The sequence below is a fragment of the Acanthaster planci genome, linkage group LG12 (genome assembly GCF_054643075.1).
Source record: "Acanthaster planci isolate LZ-2023a linkage group LG12, COTS_SCS, whole genome shotgun sequence".
NCBI classification, from domain to species: Eukaryota; Metazoa; Echinodermata; class Asteroidea; order Valvatida; family Acanthasteridae; genus Acanthaster; species Acanthaster planci.
Genome location: NC_141788.1, coordinates 572,245 through 594,110, shown reverse-complemented (window position 1 = coordinate 594,110; position 21,866 = coordinate 572,245). Strand labels below are relative to the sequence as shown.

Sequence of the window (21,866 nt, the reverse complement as noted above, 5' to 3'; positions counted from 1 at the left end):
ATTATGTCGAATCAGTAACGTATAACTGACTTGTGTGATGGACCTAACTGTTACATGAAGTATGAACGTTCCATCACTTGACCTAAAAGATGCCAATGGCGGTAAAAACGATACAAATTAATACCAACTTGGTTCATAAAGCCACCATCTCGAGGCCAGTTGTTTGACCGGGATATACACTTTCTTTGTAGAAGGGGTCAAGTCTTAAGATTGTGTCCTCGGGCTGGACTGGGTGTTTCTCCACTTCGACGTGAGGCGTTCTACGGAAATTCGTTTAGACTCAACAGTGCCCGGATCCTCCGAAACCATTTTGGTAGAAATCAATCAATTTACCTGGTCATTAGCAAGTGGAGACCTCGCAAACCATTATATCGCTTATTGCCCAGCCAGGCTACCCTATCGGCAATTTGGTGAAAACAAAGGAAACGAAGAAAAGGCGTATTTTGAGGCAAGTTCCGATCGGATATTGCAGATTTCGCTGACCTGACATCAATTAGGAATACCAAGTCAATACAAAAGATCAGAGAAAGTGCAAGCGTTGTGTTGGGAACTGCTCCAGGACGTAAAACTTCGTATGGGCTGAATATACTGCCCGGCCAACCAGGTTTGCAATGTATCAATATCATAAAACACAACCAGAATATAATGATGTGTTCTCAAACAAGGCAGTTTACTGCAATTAATTCTTCCAGATAAACACTGCATTGGCTAACTTTCTTTCCATGGTATAATTTCATTTCCTTAGCCGTTTCAATGTTGCTGATTTAAAAAGATAAAGCACCCTGTTATATTAATAATAAAAGTCGGTCAAGTATTCAATTTTTGAGGAACCTCAAAACTGCCATAAAGGATAGAAATGTACCTAACCTAAATACGGACTATGCAATACCTACGGCCATCACTGAAGATTAATTCACAGAGAAAAGATACACAGCCTGTTAGGGGAATTTATCACTTTCCCCCACTATGTGAAATAGGTAAATTACGAGCACGACGCAGGTACATCGCGCCAACCCTGCCTTTTTTCCCACATAGTTAAAGGAACTATACGGATCGCCGTACGACCACAATCTTTACATCAGTTCAGTCAGTAAGGCTGCATACAGGTGTCTATGATCCAATCAACTCCTTACCAGCTTAGCCTACATAATGCAACGCCACATTTCAACGTCAAACCACGGCAGGAGTCGAGACCACCGCATGTTTCCGCTATCAAATGATATTCGTCTGTGCTAAGTGGAAACTTCTGTAGATTTCCAGTCCAAGCAAATGGTAAAAGAAAACGGTCGTTAAAAAGGAGGAAACACTGGGCAAATTTGTACAACTTAGTTCGTCTTTTTTTAAATTTGACACATGGTAAGCGCAAAGTGTGGTATTTGTTAATAATGGAGACTGGCTATTATAGATGCTCCTAATTCAGAAAGAAAAAACTTATTCACCTGTCTTAGGTAGATTTACGTTTATTGTCTAACTGGATGAGCGACCTATGACGTGTCTAAGATACCAAAAACTTAAAGCTGACAGGTTGGAAATTTTCTTCCCGGGTGCAACATCGAATTGGGACAGCATATCAACGCTCACATTCGTGACAATATTCACCTACATATATGTATTTGAAGACCGATGCTGGGTAGTTGCATCTACGAATCCTTAAAGTTTGCCGGTGAATTAAAATAATCATAAAAACCGAAAATATATACTTTTTGTCCCTACACAAGATACATTCATACAATTGTTGTCCCACAAGACAATTATGGGTTTGATAGGTTTACGTTAGATAGTGAGCAAACACACCACATAATGAACCCGACATTATGCCAGAGACGGTTGAGATTAACTGCGGCAGCCTTGGATTGAATGCATCAAATACACTACCCAACTCAAACCAATATAACTGACCGGTGCACCCGGTTTTCCTGAAAGGGAGAAGATCCAAGTTTTGGGTAGAAGAGCAAAATAAAGTCTGTTTCGAAAAACAAGTGTCCATTTTTTACTTAAAGAAAGATCATTCAATAAGAATGCAGAGATTCATAGATTGACAGTTACCGGTGAAATCGAAACATACGTCGGTCGGCAAACACGAATCAAACACAACCAGTCTCACGGTGAACTGAACCAGGGTGCTTGCCAGCGTGTAATACAACGCTTCCTACTTTCACGGCACATCGGACTACATTATTTCCAATCGTGCATGGTCCACCAACTCCAATCGTTATGGCTAAGGTAACCATTAAACACGGCCATTGCACTGAGTGGTTGAAATCACGTTTGAAATAATTATCTTTCGCCCCTGCACCACAAACGGCACTCACAGCGTAGTGAGGCTAGCTCGTGGGACAAGAAATGCCAGCAGAATAATTATAGAGAAATCATGCTGAAAAGGTGAATGGCATGGTTTCTTCTCACTTGCGCTGGTCTCAAAGCATGTCCGTCTAATCTCAAATTAAACAGATTTCCCTTTTCTTAGTATTGGGCTTCGACCATGGAGCTCCATGCTTCTACAAATAATCAGTAGTTAAGTATACAGGTAATATTAATCGAGGATTAAATACATGTACATATATGCCAGTTTACCAATGGCCGGATTGTCGTGCACTCGCATCTTTAAGACCACTCCATGGATACTGACATCCAGTCCTAGATCTTTCATTCACGCTTCAACGGGCTTGCAATGTTTTCAACCAATGGCGAATTTAGTCAATTTGAGTGTTTTTATTTCGCTTTTCTTTTGTTCTACAGAATATCAGAGCATTTAAAAGATGCTTCAGAATTAAAGCGCTGATATCCTATCATTTATCGCTTTTCTTCGGCCACATATCTGATAATTTCCTGAACACCCCATTTTTGTAACGGTTTTTGCGACCAATTTAGATCTGGCAGAAACTGCTTTTTTATGAGTAACCAAGAATAACGTATTTAAGAAAAGAAAAACTTACGAACTCAATTTAACGTTAATTTATGTGTGATGGCAGAGTAAGTAGTCACAATCAGATCGAATCAGACCCGAACGCTAACAGCAAATTTGAGGCGGCAAATCGATTATACAATAACTACCCAGACGGTAAAAATAGATCATGAAAGCAAACCTGGCTGCTGAAAGTAGATTAAGGGAATAAATTAAGGGACAAATATACTCCTGAATGACTTTTATAGCCTCAGTTTTTGATTTCACGTTTGTAATTTAAATTTAGCAGACAACAAACAAGACCACATGGCAGCGTGCCTGAGGAAGCTTTTTGGTCAGCGTAGATCGGTCCAACAATTATAGAAACCCGCGTGACCCCTTTTAGCACGACAGTTACACACAGTTTCGGGAATCGTTTTAGCGATAAAAGCTTAATTCTTAACATGGTTCGTGCGGCCAAAAACACTTATTTTCCGGAAGAAAACAATTCTCGTATCTCAAAGCAAAATGAGTAAACATTTGTCCTCTGTCGTGGTGTCCCTTTCCTCGTCAATTTATTAGCAAAACAGGTCTTTTGCTTCAGCCCTTTGGGACAAACATGTTGTTTGCTGTCCCAGTAATTAAGATTCGAACAGTGACGAATAGAGTTATTATCCTTTCGGTCAAAAGAAATACAAATTGGATTCAATTCACAGACATACTAGTCCGTAAAGATGAATGACAATAGATTTCCTGAAAAAGTGAAAACACACCAACTCTTAAAGACAACACGGTGGTTATTTGGGATTAAAAATAGTTTGTTCATAGAATTTGACCATGTAAACCTTTCCAAAGCAGATACAAGTAACATATTATCCCTCCATTCAACAATTCAACAAAGTCTCTACCAATACACAAAAAATTTCACAAAGGATATCATAAATTTTATTTTTAATTTACTGAACACATTTCATTCATATTCCTACAAAAATCCACAAATTTCATTGGGCAGTTGTCTAATGAAAAATGACAGCAGAAAGCAACACATAACTTTCACTCGAGACAAACTAAGAGTAAAATGTTACTTTTTGACCATTTTCAAAGAAGAGATTTTAAATGACTGTGTATGTGGAACAAAACTACCAGAAAAATCACACCAATGGTGTTTTTTGTTGTATACTTGGCTTGAATTATAGGATTTTAAATGCTAGCTTAAATATGTTACGTAATCAATAGAGTATAGAGGTAGTAAGGACAATATGATTACAAAGACTACAAAAACCACTGCACTCTGTCTTCATTGGAGAGGATGCTCTGAATCTCAACTGTGTGAACATGTAAAGGACTCTTAGGTTGATTCAGTGGAAGCAGCTATAGTGGCTGTGGAAGCCAATTTACCGACTGCTGCCATTACTCATAGACTATTGCTAGCCACAGCCCAGTCATTCAGACACGGCTTTTTACTAGTTCAGGATTGTTGTTATTCCTTTGCCTGCAGTGGTCAGGGATTAACAGGGATTAGTATATTCAGCCTGAGGTTAGGTCCAATGTTAAACATGTACATGTAGCTGGTTGGCTGTGGCTGCAGATAATGTGTGCACTTTGCCAGTTGCAATCTTCCAGCTAACTGTAAGTTCAGTTCTTACAGATGCTTCAGTTACTGCTGCAAGTAATACGGACACAGCCTAACGAGTATGGAATGAGGTAAGATGGTTCCTGAACCTTCCGTTATAATCTAAGCATTGAAATGCTGGGTAGGAACCAGTCTAACCTACTCAGCCACAGAATGGAACTATTCTCAATGTCCTCACAGAGCCAGTGAGGTGTTCAGTTGTACCCATCACCCTACTTGAGGGTACCTATTAAAGGGCACCAGTTACTCTATTTTGAGGGCACCAGTTACCCTATTTCAGGGCACCAGTCACCCTGCTTAAGGGCACCAGTCACCCTATTGAAGGTACCAGTGACCTGCAATTTCCTCAAGCTCTGGTTGGATGTATTTTGCTTACCAGATGACTCTTGATTCAACACCTTTTTTACAAATCTTGGATAAGGAATGTAAACAGATAATGAATACAGCATGGCCTATTGTGCTTTGCAACATATGTATTTTATCTGCAAAGTTTGGTAAAGAAGCAATCAGTGGTCACTGGTGTCTTTAGACAGGATAATGGTACAAGGAATAATGCCAGTCATAAAATTACCCCCCCATTCCATCAGGCAATAATGCCTCCCTTTAATGTCCATCATGTGTTACTAGCTTCAGTATTCTTTACAAAACAAGGATAAGGCTCCATCAGATTCTTTGAAAATGCCGCCACCTTCTCTTGGCCTCGTACTTCGTACTCCAATAACGCCAGTTTTGTGATGTGAAAATCTTCGTAGAGATCTTCAATCTATAATTTCACACAAAAAGTAACAAAATTTTAGCAAAGATTTCGCGGAACCTGTATGTATCAATAGATGGCTCTTTATTAAAATTAACAGAACATATTTTTCGTTACAAAGAGTACTTTTCAAATAGCACTCTTCAAGTCACCAAACAGTACTTAACAGGTCAGTGAACAATACTTTGAAATCAACAAACCATACCTTGGAAGTCAATGTATTGAAAGCTGGAAACGTACCTGATCTAGATATTTATTCTGCATCTTGATCCTTGCTGCACACATCTTACAGACTGAGGACTCTATCTTTCCTGCCTCCTCAGGTACTAAGAGTTGATTCACAATGATGTTGTGAGTATCAATGTTGTTCTTAGCCAACTCTTGCACCAGCCTCTCTGTCTCGTACAGTGAGAGGAACTCAGCGATACAGACACATACAAATGTTGTCTTATCCTGCAAGAGGCAAGTTGGACAGTTGGAATCAATTAACCTGGCTGGCATCCTTCATTCCAAATCTTTCTCAAATGAAGCACCAAACAATTGGCAGATAAAATATTTTTAAGGAAATTAAGAATGGAAGAGAAAGTTTCCTAGAGGCTGATTTGAATGCCATTTGCCTGTTGATATGAATCAAGTCTCACCAATGGCTACCTTTCATATTAATTTGATATCATTAATAATATTAATTAATTCAAGGTAGTTTCAAGTTTATAGCATCATACACACTTATCACATTTTGGTCCCTCAGTCTAACTTAGAACTTGAAAAACCCTACCGAATTCTTAAATTTTCTAAACGGTGTAATTGAAAACTGCAACGTTCAGGGTTGTACAGCCACCCACACAATAAACATAAATGAAAATCAATGAGAAGTGGTGATCAAGGACAAATGACACACCAACAAAGAAACAAAATATGATACAAAATAACCGGAATAGCTGGGAAAAACGAATGTGCTTGACATTAGGAGAATGAAGGAATAGCAGCTATATCTGCAGGTGGCAGCCATATCTGCAGGTGGCAGCCATATGTGCAGGTGGCAGCCATATCTGCAGGTGACAGCCATATCTGCAGGTGGCTGCTATATCTGCAGGTGGCTGCTATATCTGCAGGTGGCTGCTATATCTGCAGGTGGCTGCTATATCTGCAGGTGGCTGCTATATCTGCAGGTGGCTGCTATATCTGCAGGTGGCTGCCATATCTGCAGGTGGCTGCTATATCTGCAGGTGGCTGCCATATCTGCAGGTGGCTGCCATATCTGCAGGTGGCTGCCATATCTGCAGGTGGCTGCTATATCTGCAGGTGGCTGCCATATCTGCAGGTGGCAGCCATATCTGCAGGTGGCTGATGTATAAGACTCACCTAGACTGTAAATTGGAACTCATTGAAATGTGCATAAGGGGCAAAAATGAACACAGTATATGGATACAAATCACAATTGAACACTTGAAGGGTTATTAAACTGCAAAAACCCCTCTTGATATTGATGTTTGAAAGCTACAACACACATCAGTTCTGAAAAGAGAGCTTGAAACTTGGACAATTTTTTATTACCACTACAATGACATAGAGATGTAGATACTACTGGACAGCCACAGTCTAATACTTGGCAATTATGACAGCATTTTAACCATTCCCAGCTGCCCCCCATGATGAAATGCCCCACCCCACTTCTGGAAACTGACGCCATTAGGGCGGCATCACTTAAATATAATGTGCTAATATTGACAGTGATGACTAAAATGGCACACACGAAAGAGGACACAAATATTGAGAAGTCACTCATGCGAACAGCTGTGATCACTGAATCCAGGCAAAGCTTTGTGCCTGCACAGGCTTTCAAGAAATACTCCTATGATGTCAGTGACATAAATTTTCCATTAACTGTGCTTGCCTTTCGCAAGGATGGGCAAATGGAAAAAAATCTTGGTCCATCCAAAATGGAGACAGTGTCAACAATTTCCAGGGTGTTATGAGAAGCTTGTGTCGTTTGAAGTCCCACAGTATCCCAGATTTTGAAATTAAAAGTGGAGAGAGTCAGTGCAGCTTGCGAGATTTCTCACAAGATCTTTTATCTTACAAACAAGGAAAATTTGGCACACTCACTTCAGGAAAAATCCCCATCCACCCTAACTTAAAAGCTGGATACATTATTGCAAGTCACAAATATTGCAGGTGTAAAGAATTTCTTCACATTTCTCTTTTGGTTCAAACAGAGTATCAGTTACTTTAAGCCAACATTGATATTTTGGAAAGAAAAGCCATCTGTTTGTGAAATGCCCAAACACCAGGTAACTGGTTACTCCAAGCTGAATGCAAATTGTGATGAAATCAACAATTAATTAAGACCAAGCAAAGGGCAACATTTCTGGAGTCCTCTCAGAAAAACATAGGACCTCATTTTCAACAAACTTGAGATAATGCCACAGAAAATGAGTAGATTGCAACCTATTGCACATCAGTGAAAACATGTCAAGAAAGCATGTGAGGCCACAAAACATGCAGTGGTACTGGTTTGTGCATATGATCAGATTCCACAAATTACTTAGTTCAGCTTGAAGTAATGGGAATCTGTCAAGTTTTTTTTCATCTTTAGAGAAACTTTTTAAAAGGCTTTCAAATCAATTGCAAAAAACAACAGGAGATTAGTTCTAGGATATTGTCAAAGTTGCAGAAACTTGAAAAGTTGGTGATCAAACATTCACGGCTCCAGATGAATGTTTAACTTTTACCAACAATGTGTGTGTAAAGTGAGTATGTTAATGAAGTTAATAACTGGGTTTATAAAGAAAAAGCTATTAAGGAAGGAAAATTGATTAAATGAAACCAATAATTACATGTACTTGTTGACTGGTAAACAAGTAATTATTGCCAATCTCCTTTTCATTATAAATTTACAACCCATACAGTAAGCAGAAGTCTGCAAGCTAAACTGGTCCAGGTTTTCCATATTAATGACAGACAGACCTGGAGTGGTCAACTTTTGCTGTGATGTGTTGGATCATTTCGTGTGGAGTTTTTTAGGTGTAGAATATGAATGTACATGTATGATGTACATGCACCTGTGGCCATTTAAACATACCCCTTTAAAATGAAGAATCTCTGTTGATGAATGGACTAAGGAAAGTGCCAAGGTTGTTGTGGAAAGAAATTAAATGGATGGGGACAGTTTCACTTGAACGGTGCTGTATTGGGGTTGTTTTCTGTAACATTAAACGACAAACACTGAGCCATACAAAGAATGCTGTACTCGAATACTTCAAGACAAATTGGAAAAGATGGGTTGGGAAATCCATTACAGACGTATCGGTAGATCAGAAAGGTTACATTTAATTTGTGATCTTGAGTTGGTATCTAAATTCTATTGAAGCAATTTCTGCAGCTGACATGCAATACTATTCAAAAATTGATTTAAATGATACAGAAATATGATTCCTAATCTTAAGTGCTGTTATTTGCAGCACTTAACATCTCCATAAACATGTTTGACTACTTGATACTTTGAACAGAACAGTCTTGATGCAAATGACCTGCATGTTCAGTTCTACATAACCAGTAATTTTAAGATTAACACAAATGTAGGCATCACATCATGATCCAACATTAATTACTCTTCTCACAATGAACGTGCTCATTTCCATTCTAAAACAAAGATCAGCAGCATTAGAAATCTTTGATAAACTAAAGACGGGACAAGTTCCTAAATGGCTGCAAAAGGATTAAGAACTGAAAAGAACCTGAAGGAATCAGGCAGGTAGAGGCAAAAGGATTTCTAAAATCAGACATGAAGAAGGTTAAATACTACTAGCTATAATCACTGCTAGGAATTACTCATATTGTGTTTAAGTACTTCATGGAAACCATCTAGATTGAAGACATGAAGTGATATTGAAGTAAGCTACGTGAATGTTTGCTGAGATAAGTGACAACTTTTTGCAACTAATTTGGTAGAGAACCACTCTCTCAACATGTAAATATCAGGTGGATAAGTCCAACCAGCCAATGAGAGAGAACAGAAATGAATGAAAAATGTTCAGTCCAGGTAGAATATTTTATAGTTTTAGCCAATCTTATCTGAACTTATAAAAAATCAAACAAACAAACAAACAAAAAATTCACATTTAATCAAATCTATCTAGGCCAGAATGAATGCTACACAGGGTTTTGGACAAGCACAGAGCACTTTGGAGTCCCTCAATCTCCAAAGCACCTGTTTCAAATCTTTCATTTCTTACAAGTTCCAAATTTAATGGAAGCACTGGGTTATATCAAGACAGAAGAAAATTGATGTGCCGAACACTGTTTAATGATCCATATCCAGACATCTTGTACAGGCATTACATGATTTTTGCTTCCCACTCTTTGGCGTAGCTCTCCATTACCTCCTTGAAAGAATAAGAGACCTTAGAAATCATGACAGATTTATATTGTTGGGTGAGGTTTACTGGTTTGTAAAGACAGATTTATAGAAGAGCAGGGCAGAGATATATGAGGGTGAAGTACACATCCTTTGTGGAAGTGGGCAGCGGGAGAGCTGAAGAGCATGAAACTCTCCTAATGCAGAATTGAAATGACCCTTGTTATTTGTGTCAAGTACACATCTTCCTGCCAGTGATACCATCCACAGTATTCAACATTTGAGGCTTGGCATCAATGCCTCATTTGTTTGACAAGTTCAGTCAAAACTTGATGCCTATCTCTTTGCTTCTCAGGCCCCTTTAGTTAAGCTAAGCTAGTTATAATTTATAAAGTGCCCTCTATTATTTGATACTCTACAAAATCCATTCTAAGGAAATGATATACTGTACATCAATAGTCAGACATTTAAAAAAATGTTGCACTGTTCAATTTATAATAAGAAGCCATTGCTAAAAAACACCTGCTATGGATTGATATATGTACATGTATGTACAATGTATATAGAAGCAAGGAAAGATTACAGGATGGTACAGGAGGCTCAGTCTCATATGTGCTTTTGGTATTTTTGTAATTTCTACATTTTCACAACAGTTGTTGCATGAATGCCATTTATCTGATGTTTGTATGTGAGATAAAGTGTCACCATTGAACCTGATGAAAGTTAGCAACTCAAGCTGAATAAAGATAAGAGACTCGATAGTAACAAACATTCTTTGTTTCACTGACCAAGACTTAATTTTTTCACCACAAATATCTGTGAGTACATCTAACCATGTGGACCTGCTGGATCTGTGTTACTGTCAGGTAATTTAGTTTTACAATGTACTTAATGGAACATGTGACAGTAACACTCTCATTACCTGTCATCAGACTACATATGTGTCAGTTTGTTTGACAACCAATGACAGGTGGGTAGAGGTATATTGCATACAGACAGCAATCATCAAAGGTTAACAACCCTGCCTGGAATTCAAGCAGTCTATGTAGAGTGAATCTCACTAAATTACTGGCTGTGGCTAGCAGTGACATACAGTGTAGATGTCTATGGGACTTGGATGCTGAAGCTAGCCTGAGACTTTCATATGCTTCATGTACAGTACATACAATACATGTACTATTACTAGCCACTGCTGTAACAAGAGGCTGCAGTCTCAGTTGATATGATAATGGACAGTAGATGGCGCTATTCACATCAGCCACAGAGAGACATATCCTACACCCATGAGCAATTTGTAACTCAAACTGTAGTTTTTCTAAAGAATCTCTCAATAATACATGTTTTGAAAGCTCAGACTAAAGATGTTAAACATGAAGTCTCACACACACTCAACACAGTTTCCTTGTATATCTCTTCATTTCTGAGTAAATGCTTTTTGGTAAAGAACACACTTTTGATATCTTTGATGAAGGCTTCAACCAACAAATGCGATTTCAGGAGCAAACTGTCCTGGTAATTGGCAGTGAGTTTGTTAACCCTAACCCTCCTCAATCCTTCACCTGTTGGAGGACTGAGGACTGAGGAGTGTTAAAATAGAAAGTTGCAATGTGAACAGATGAGGGCAGCAGACAACCAAAGCAGTAATCCTGCCACTACAGTCCCCCCACAGCCACTTGGGGGATGGAAAACAGGAAATAAAAAGTTACCAAATTTGCAGAGGTGATCCTTTCATTTTACTACAAACTTGAAGGATGAGAGTAAACAAAAATATGGTGTAAAATGATGAATTTTGCACAGCGTAGATACCAAATATGGGAGTAGTGACAACACATGGTGACACCAATCAAGCTATCCAAGACATCCTCAACCAATAACAATTCATAAATAACCAAGCACTTATGAATATTCATGACTTACGGGATCGTTGAAGGCTTCCTTGATACTTTTGATAACTGGCAGTGTGTCTTCCAATTTTCCTAGGACCTCATTGGCACTGATGTCTGGGAGTCCAAGCATACCACCAATCTGGAGAATCAAGGAAGTCAGAAATGCTGGGCAAATGAAAGCAGTCATGGAATGAGAACAGAACTTAACATTTTCTAATATTTCACAAATCTATCACATAGCCATTCTCAGTAGCAACAACAAACGATCTGATTCGGCCTCTGTACTGACGACATCAAACTTTTTTTATACATGCTTTCCTACATGTGCCAAGTGGGGACTAGGACACTGAATCTCCATAGGATTGTGTGTACTTGCTTTCCTACATGTGCCAAGTGGGGACTAGGACACTGAATCTCCATAGGATTGTGTGTACTTGCTTTCCTACATGTGCCAAGTGGGGACTAGGACACTGAATCTCCATAGGATTGTGTGTCCTTGCTTTCCTACATGTGCCAAGTGGGGACTAGGACACTGAATCTCCATAGGATTGTGTGTACTTGCTTTCCTACATGTGCCAAGTGGGGACTAGGACACTGAATCTCCATAGGATTGTGTGTCCTTGCTTTCCTACATGTGCCAAGTGGGGACTAGGACACTGAATCTCCATAGGATTGTGTGTACTTGCTTTCCTACATGTGCCAAGTGGGGACTAGGACACTGAATCTCCATAGGATTGTGTGTCCTTGCTTTCCTACATGTGCCAAGTGGGGACTAGGACACTGAATCTCCGTAGGATTGTGTGTACTTGCTTTCCTACATGTGCCAAGTGGGGACTAGGACACTGAATCTCCATAGGGTTGTGTGTCCTTGCTTTCCTACATGTGCCAAGTGGGGACTAGGACACTGAATCTCCATAGGATTGTGTGTACTTGCTTTCCTACATGTGCCAAATGGAGACTAGGACGCTGAATCTCCATAGGGTTGTGTGTACTTGCTTTCCTACATGTGCCAAGTGGGGACTAGGACACTGAATCTCCATAGGATTGTGTGTACTTGCTTTCCTACATGTGCCAAGTGGGGACTAGGACACTGAATCTCCATAGGATTGGGTGTACTTGCTTTCCTACATGTGCCAAGTGGGGACTAGGACACTGAATCTCCATAGGATTGTGTGTACTTGCTTTCCTACATGTGCCAAGTGGGGACTAGGACACTGAATCTCCATAGGATTGTGTGTACTTGCTTTCCTACATGTGCCAAATGGGGACTAGGACACTGAATCTCCATAGGATTGTGTGTACTTGCTTTCCTACATGTGCCAAGTGGGGACTAGGACACTGAATCTCCATAGGATTGTGTGTCCTTGCTTTCCTACATGTGCCAAGTGGGGACTAGGACGCTGAATCTCCATAGGATTGTGTGTACTTGCTTTCCTACATGTGCCAAATGGGGACTAGGACACTGAATCTCCATAGGATTGTGTGTCCTTGCTTTCCTACATGTGCCAAGTGGGGACTAGGACACTGAATCTCCATAGGATTGTGTGTCCTTGCTTTCCTACATGTGCCAAGTGGGGACTAGGACACTGAATCTCCATAGGATTGGGTGTACTTGCTTTCGTACATGTGCCAAGTGGGGACTAGGACACTGAATCTCCATAGGGTTGTGTGTACTTGCTTTCCTACATGTGCCAAATGGAGACTAGGACACTGAATCTCCATAGGATTGTGTGTACTTGCTTTCCTACATGTGCCAAGTGGGGACTAGGACGCTGAATCTCCATAGGATTGGGTGTACTTGCTTTCCTACATGTGCCAAGTGGGGACTAGGACACGGAATCGCCATAGGATTAGGTGTACTTCCTTTCCTACATGTGCCAAGTGGGGACTAGGACACTGAATCTCCATAGGATTGTGTGTCCTTGCTTTCCTACATGTGCCAAGTGGGGACTAGGACGCTGAATCTCCATAGGATTGGGTGTCCTTGCTTTCCTACATGTGCCAAGTGGGGACTAGGACACTGAATCTCCATAGGATTGTGTGTCCTTGCTTTCCTACATGTGCCAAGTGGGGACTAGGACGCTGAATCTCCATAGAATTGTGTGTCCTTGCTTTCCTACATGTGCCAAGTGGGGACTAGGACACTGAATCTCCATAGGATTGTGTGTACTTGCTTTCCTACATGTGCCAAGTGGGGACTAGGACACTGAATCTCCATAGGATTGTGTGTACTTGCTTTCCTACATGTGCCAAGTGGGGAATAGGACACTGAATCTCCATAGGATTGTGTGTCCTTGCTTTCCTACATGTGCCAAGTGGGGACTAGGACACTGAATCTCCATAGGATTGTGTGTCCTTGCTTTCCTACATGTGCCAAGTGGGGACTAGGACGCTGAATCTCCATAGGATTGTGTGTACTTGCTTTCCTACATGTGCCAAGTGGGGACTAGGACGCTGAATCTCCATAGGATTGTGTGTCCTTGCTTTCCTACATGTGCCAAGTGGGGACTAGGACGCTGAATCTCCATAGGATTGTGTGTACTTGCTTTCCTACATGTGCCAAGTGGGGACTAGGACACTGAATCTCCATAGAATTGTGTGTCCTTGCTTTCCTACATGTGCCAAGTGGGGACTAGGACGCTGAATCTCCATAGGATTGTGTGTCCTTGCTTTCCTACATGTGCCAAGTGGGGACTAGGACACTGAATCTCCATAGGATTGTGTGTACTTGCTTTCCTACATGTGCCAAGTGGGGACTAGGACACTGAATCTCCATAGGATTGTGTGTCCTTGCTTTCCTACATGTGCCAAGTGGGGACTAGGACACTGAATCTCCATAGGATTGTGTGTACTTGCTTTCCTACATGTGCCAAGTGGGGACTAGGACACTGAATCTCCATAGGATTGTGTGTACTTGCTTTCCTACATGTGCCAAGTGGGGACTAGGACACTGAATCTCCATAGGATTGTGTGTACTTGCTTTCCTACATGTGCCAAGTGGGGACTAGGACACTGAATCTCCATAGGATTGTGTGTACTTGCTTTCCTACATGTGCCAAGTGGGGACTAGGACACTGAATCTCCATAGGATTGTGTGTCCTTGCTTTCCTACATGTGCCAAGTGGGGACTAGGACACTGAATCTCCATAGGATTGTGTGTACTTGCTTTCCTACAAGTGCCAAGTGGGGACTAGGACACTGAATCTCCATAGGATTGTGTGTCCTTGCTTTCCTACATGTGCCAAGTGGGGACTAGGACACTGAATCTCCATAGGATTGTGTGTACTTGCTTTCCTACATGTGCCAAGTGGGGACTAGGACACTGAATCTCCATAGGATTGTGTGTACTTGCTTTCCTACATGTGCCAAGTGGGGACTAGGACACTGAATCTCCGTAGGATTGTGTGTACTTGCTTTCCTACATGTGCCAAGTGGGGACTAGGACACTGAATCTCCTTAGGATTGTGTGTACTTGCTTTCCTACATGTGCCAAGTGGGGACTAGGACACTGAATCTCCATAGGATTGTGTGTACTTGCTTTCCTACATGTGCCAAGTGGGGACTAGGACACTGAATCTCCATAGGATTGTGTGTACTTGCTTTCCTACATGTGCCAAGTGGGGACTAGGACACTGAATCTCCATAGGATTGTGTGTCCTTGCTTTCCTACATGTGCCAAGTGGGGACTAGGACACTGAATCTCCATAGGATTGGGTGTACTTGCTTTCCTACATGTGCCAAGTGGGGACTAGGACACTGAATCTCCATAGGATTGTGTGTCCTTGCTTTCCTACATGTGCCAAGTGGGGACTAGGACACGGAATCTCCATAGGATTGTGTGTACTTGCTTTCCTACATGTGCCAAGTGGGGACTAGGACACTGAATCTCCATAGGATTGTGTGTACTTGCTTTCCTACATGTGCCAAGTGGGGACTAGGACACTGAATCTCCATAGGATTGTGTGTACTTGCTTTCCTACATGTGCCAAGTGGGGACTAGGACACTGAATCTCCATAGGATTGTGTGTACTTGCTTTCCTACATGTGCCAAGTGGGGACTAGGACACTGAATCTCCATAGGATTGTGTGTACTTGCTTTCCTACATGTGCCAAGTGGGGACTAGGACACTGAATCTCCATAGGATTGGGTGTACTTGCTTTCCTACATGTGCCAAGTGGGGACTAGGACGCTGAATCTCCATAGGATTGTGTGTACTTGCTTTCCTACATGTGCCAAGTGGGGACTAGGACGCTGAATCTCCATAGGATTGTGTGTACTTGCTTTCCTACATGTGCCAAGTGGGGACTAGGACACTGAATCTCCATAGGGTTGTGTGTCCTTGCTTTCCTACATGTGCCAAGTGGGGACTAGGACACTGAATCTCCATAGGATTGTGTGTCCTTGCTTTCCTACATGTGCCAAGTGGGGACTAGGACGCTGAATCTCCATAGGATTGTGTGTCCTTGCTTTCCTACATGTGCCAAGTGGGGACTAGGACACTGAATCTCCATAGGATTGTGTGTCCTTGCTTTCCTACATGTGCCAAGTGGGGACTAGGACACTGAATCTCCATAGGATTGTGTGTACTTGCTTTCCTACATGTGCCAAGTGGGGACTAGGACAATGAATCTCCATAGGATTGTGTAAACAATGCATGTTACAGGCAACAAGACAACCTTCTGAACATTTCAAGTCAGGAGACCTTTTAAACACTTTAATCTTTGGTGTGATGTTTGCCATTTAACCAGATATGCCACGATTCCAACAAGAAGTTTTCTGACAGGAAAGGAAAACAATTGCACATCAGGCTTATTATGCTTGTCATTGAGTGAATGTTGTGGATACCAACAATTGCAGTACACAATATTCTCTTCAGAAGAATAACAGAGTGATTTGGAAGATGTACATTAAGAGCAGCAAAGGTAAACAATCTATGTCTGGGTACTCGTCACATGAACATTTAGATCAAGGGATAATAGGTACCTGTTGAATGAAAGGATAATAGGTACCTGTTGGATGAGGGGATAATAGGTACCTAATGGATGACAGGATAATGGGTACCTGTTGGATGAAGGGATTGAACTGATTCTTGAGTTGAAGCAACTTTCCTAGACCCTTCTCTGCCAGCGCGGGGAAGGACAGTAACCTCAGGGTGTGTCCGGTTGGAGCCGTGTCAAATACAACCACTGAGAAATTCATGTTCTTCACAAGCCTGCAAAAACAAACAAGTAAAGTATGATGAATGTAATTAAAACAAGGCCAACAGGGGGTGTAAAACAATGGAAAAGAACTCTTGACGTTTTATAATACAGGTGGCCAATAACAAGTCACAAAGGCCACTCCAGGTGAGGCTTCAAGAGGATGAGGCGGAAATAAGACATAGTGGAAAATAGACATTGAAATTCAGCGTGATAGATAAATACTGATATTGTTTTATAGGTTGTAAACATTTACTAAAGAAATGGCTGATGACAGAAAGTAGAGCCACGTCCAAATAAGTTGGCTGGGGCTTGAAATTATACACAAGTCTATGGTGGTAGCCGCAGCCACTTCTCATAGAGATGTAGGTGATTTCAAGCCACAGCCAAGTGATTCAGACGCAGCTTTACTCTACTTCAGTCAGTGGAAGACACTAACAAACTGGGTATGACTAGCTCCAGCCACAGTCTAAAACAAACTGGGTATGACTAGCTCCAGCCGCAGTCTAAACAAACTGGGTATGACTAGCTCCAGCCACAGTCTAAAACAAACTGGGTATGACTAGCTCCAGCCACAGTCTAAAACAAAATGGGTATGACTAGCTCCAGCCACAGTCTAAAACAAACTGGGTATGACTAGCTCCAGCCACAGTCTAAAACAAACTGGGTATGACTAGCTCCAGCCGCAGTCTAAAACAAACTGGGTATGACTAGCTCCAGCCACAGTCTAAAACAAACTGGGTATGACTAGCTCCAGCCACAGTCTAAAATAAACTGGGTATGACTAACTCCAGCCACAGTCTAAAACAAACTGGGTATGACTAGCTCCAGCCACAGTCTAAGACAAACTGGGTATGACTAGCTCCAGCCACAGTCTAAAACAAACTGGGTATGACTAGCTCCAGCCACAGTCTAAAACAAACTGGGTATGACTAGCTCCAGCCACAGTCTAAAACAAACTGGGTATGACTAGCTCCAGCCACAGTCTAAAACAAACTGGGTATGACTAGCTCCAGCCACAGTCTAAAACAAACTGGGTATGACTAGCTCCAGCCACAGTCTTAAACAAACTGGGTATGACTAGCTCCAGCCACAGTCTAAAACAAACTGGGTATGACTAGCTCCAGCCACAGTCTAAAACAAACTGGGTATGACTAGCTCCAGCCACAGTCTAAAATGTTCAATACAGATGAGTAGACAAAGTCATTGACTAGAGCCAAGGATGAAGGTACACGTAACTTACTTCATGACTTCAGCAAAGCTGACTGCCTCGTCGATGCCCGGGAATGCTCCCATGAGTTCCTGCATCAACTGTTTACCAACAGCCCAAGGACCTGTCAAAAAACAGGATATGTACACCAGCAAATAATGTATAAATACACAACAATATAGCAAAACAATTGAGAACTGATAAACCACTGTAAGGATCATAGAATAGGAAAGCTGTAGGACATTTTTGAAGACAGATATCATCACAGCTGAAATGGGCTAGAAGTTCATTGCATAAAAAAGGTGAAACCAATTTGAAGGAACTGTTGCAGGTCCCCTGTTACTTAGGAATCCTAAATTTTGAGCTAAGTTATTCTGGTGAAAGATCTTCCTCAATCCACTCATATCAACCAATAGAATCTAATGGCGACATTCTTGACACTCTGCCATTTGCCGACAAACACTTTGTAGCATCACAATGCTTAGGACACCTCTCCTGAAATCTAGAGAACTCGTCCCTCTCCAATTGCCATAGAATGGTAAGAATGTCACATTTGTTCTCCATACGCTCCAACTTTTTTTAATTCATGTAAGAAATCACAATTGCCCAGGCTGCAGGGGAAGTTTGAAACAATACACAAATAAGAAGATAAAACACTATGTTAAACAACCAAGTAGAGGCATCACAATAGTGAGGATTGTCATAGAAACAGTGGCTGGACTGTTACATTTGTAACCCTGCAAAATCCTTCAATTTCAAATGTATTTCAAAGGATCAGACAGGTTTGGAGTTATCAACCTTTTACAGATTCCTTTTTTCCTTGGGATACAATTCGGATGACAATACAGTGTACTTACTGTCATCACCAAAATAGTCATCAGGCAGCTCACTCATGCCCAAGTTGGGATCAATCTCCATGGCAAAGAGGTTGCTGTAACCGCAGACCAAGGATGGTACCTTAGAGAACTTCTGATCAAAGGCATCAGAGATGTTGTGGGCAGGGTCTGTAGAGATGATGAGGACTGATTGACGATGCAATGACAGCTGTATGGCAAGACTGCAACTACACAATATAAATGAAGAAAAAACGGAGGAAATTTCACAGTATTTCAGAAAAATGACAAAATATGCCAAACACTGTGAAATACATACATGTATTATTACATACATGTGCTTAACAGCAGACAAGTTGACTTGAGCATTATGATCCACCTGTTATGTTTTAGTTGTTTTCAGTTTGTTTTTAAGAGCTGCATTAATTTCTTTGATTTATTTTGTAACTGCAAAATAGAAGTGACCAATACAAGCGCAACTCTTATTAAAGGGTGAGAGGGACAGAAAAGAAACAGATACGAGCAGCGCTGTAATTGGTCAAGCTGTCATGCTGCTGACAATGATCTTTCCACTTGTACTGCAACAATGCTAGTAAATATTCTACAGCCCAGTTAAGCAAAATTCTTGCAAATTTCACTGTTTCAATAGACATAAGTAAACCATGTAAAGAATCTCCTCAGATTACATCTAACCATACTAAAAGGACGTACAAAATTAAGGGCATAAAGATTTATGATGGCAGAGTAGGCCTAAGTCTGTACTCCAAGCAATCCAAATAGCCTAAAGTTCCTGTTGGCTTTATGTAGGCTACCAGCTGACAAATCAGTCAGTAACAATACAAGGTTAAATCTGTCACTTTTCACTTGTCTGGAAGTAACGTACATGTAACCTTGTACACTCCTGTAGGCGTAACGTCTTTGACCATATAGTCACCAGGTCCCTAATTTTCCCACCTATTGCCAAGTCTAATTGGTTTTCACAGTAAGTGGCAAAATAAGGGACCTGGCAACTATACGGTCAAGGATGTTCCATGTACAGGCATGACGGGAGGGATGCAAATATTAGCGCCCCCAAAAACTCATGTCAACCTCACTAACTGACTCTAATTCAGCCATGCAATAAATTATGTCGTGTGCAAAATCGGGGGTTGACACAGAGGGGGTACTGTATACTGGTACATGTATTAGGGCCAGGTCTACATGTATATTGTCGCTTTTGACTTGTCCTAGACTCAAGTCCTGTCATAGACCCGTAAACAGGGCCCGACGAATGCTCTTCCATCGTATACTGGGCTCTGTCCTGATTCATAGTGATTTCTTTTGAAAAATTTATCCAGGATATCTGGGGGCATAACTAAACATCCGCTTGATTTTATGAGCTGAAATTGCACTGGTATATGCTCACTACTTACGGTGTAAACTATCTACTAGGTTGCTAATTGTAGAAAACTCACCTTTTCTTCATTTAGAGGAAAAAAATTTTGCCTTTTTTTGCTGTTTTCCCGGTCCGTACGAATTTTGGCCTGACTTGTACATTACACAGACTCCTTTGTATGGGTAAGTAATGGTACCCTATAAGAGAGCCTGTCTAGTTTGCACCCAGACTTCAGCACCTACGAATCTCCTTCAGATCTGCAAGAGTACCTATCGATCTAAGTACTCATAGAAAATTATGGCTGTTTTGTGTCGCAGCTAATACGCAATGCCCTTGGCTGGTTCCCTGTCCAGTCACACACTGTTGGCGGCAAATCATTGGTAGCGCGGCTTGCTCTCTGTGATGTGACACGAAAGTGACAAAACTAGGAAAGAGCCATCAGTTTTGTGCAAGTAGGGCTAAATTCATTTGGAGAGGGAAAACGGCAAAAAAAGCAACATTTTGTCCTCCAAACAAGGAAAAGGCAAGTTTTCTGCAATTATTAGCAACCTAGTGCCAGTAGTGGATAGTTTACACAGTAACTTAGTGAACATACCGGTGCAATTTCAGCTCATAAAATCAAGCGGATGTTTAGTTATCCCCTGGATATACATTTTTCGAAAGAAATCCCTATGAATCGCGACAGGGCCCAGTATACGACGGAGGAGTATTCGTCGGGCCCTGTTTATAAACACGGGTCTACATGGTCTAGTCCTGTCATGACTGTCCTACTTTTCCAGTCTTGACAAAACCTTATCGCACAAAATTTGAAAAGATTCTGGCAACAATTTAATCATGTTGGCCATACCTGCACGTAGTTTTCCCAACTCCTCCTTTGCCTCCAACAAATACCCATTTTAGTGACGTCTGGTCGATAATATTCCTCAAAGAAGGTTCGAAAGGAGCCGAGTCATCGAAGTCAATGTGGGCCGCCATCTTGAATGTGAACATGTAATCGACAGGGGGCGGTATTCCTCTTTTGTGGCTGCACCCGTACCCGTACCCATGCAGTGCTCAGGTCTTTTGCCAAATTACGGCTTCGTCTGAGATTGGGTTTTACAAGTTGCGAATTAATTGTCCGAACGTTGACCACATAGGCCCATGTGGCAATGTTATGCTTTTATTGCTAAAAAATGAAGTTACATAAAAATCCAAAGAGGTTCAACTTGGTGACTAGTCCAACTGCATGCTGGGCCAGGATGCTTGTGCAGTTGGTTCCCCATTATATCCAACTCTATGTTCCTACCATGCCTTGCGCAATCTCAGCGAAGGAACGCGCATGCAGCCATTCTTGAAAGGCCTGCGAAAATCGGGGAGAATACGGAGAATGTGAGGGGTTACGTACCTGCCTATAATGAAATCACACCATAACGTACTTTTCTCCTTGAATTTTCGATTTTGGAAAAACCTCAAACTACCTTGTATATAGCCTAACTTAAGTTAGTACGGCTGGTAGAAGAGCATAGCATGTGCCTTTGATTGAGAGTATCATAAAGCTGAACACTGGTTGCGGGAGCCTATAAAAGACTTTCTTCGGTTCTGATTTCATGATGTTTCTCAATTTGGTGATTATAATTATTGGAGTATGCAGTAAACGCTGATGAAGAAGAGATCTCTGGAAAACAAATTTAGGTTTTCAGAACTGCACATGAAACCGACCTTTCTGGACTGAACAGCGCCCTCAGGGTACTGGTGT

At 41.3% G+C, this 21,866-nt stretch overlaps 1 protein-coding gene across 1 annotated transcript; it reads right to left on the bottom strand.

Annotated features, from left to right (window-relative positions):
- Positions 1-3,437: 3,437 nt before the first annotated feature.
- Positions 3,438-21,122, bottom strand: get3 (guided entry of tail-anchored proteins factor 3, ATPase). Its single transcript, XM_087144461.1, has 7 exons — positions 20,979-21,122; positions 18,781-18,986; positions 17,957-18,047; positions 16,577-16,727; positions 11,546-11,653; positions 5,512-5,724; positions 3,438-5,280 (listed from the first exon to the last, which is right to left on the bottom strand). Exons 1-7 carry the CDS (start codon positions 21,119-21,121, stop codon positions 5,131-5,133), a joined length of 1,062 nt encoding a protein of 353 aa, XP_087000587.1. The 5' UTR covers position 21,122; the 3' UTR covers positions 3,438-5,130.
- Between the last annotated feature and the right edge of the window lie 744 nt (positions 21,123-21,866).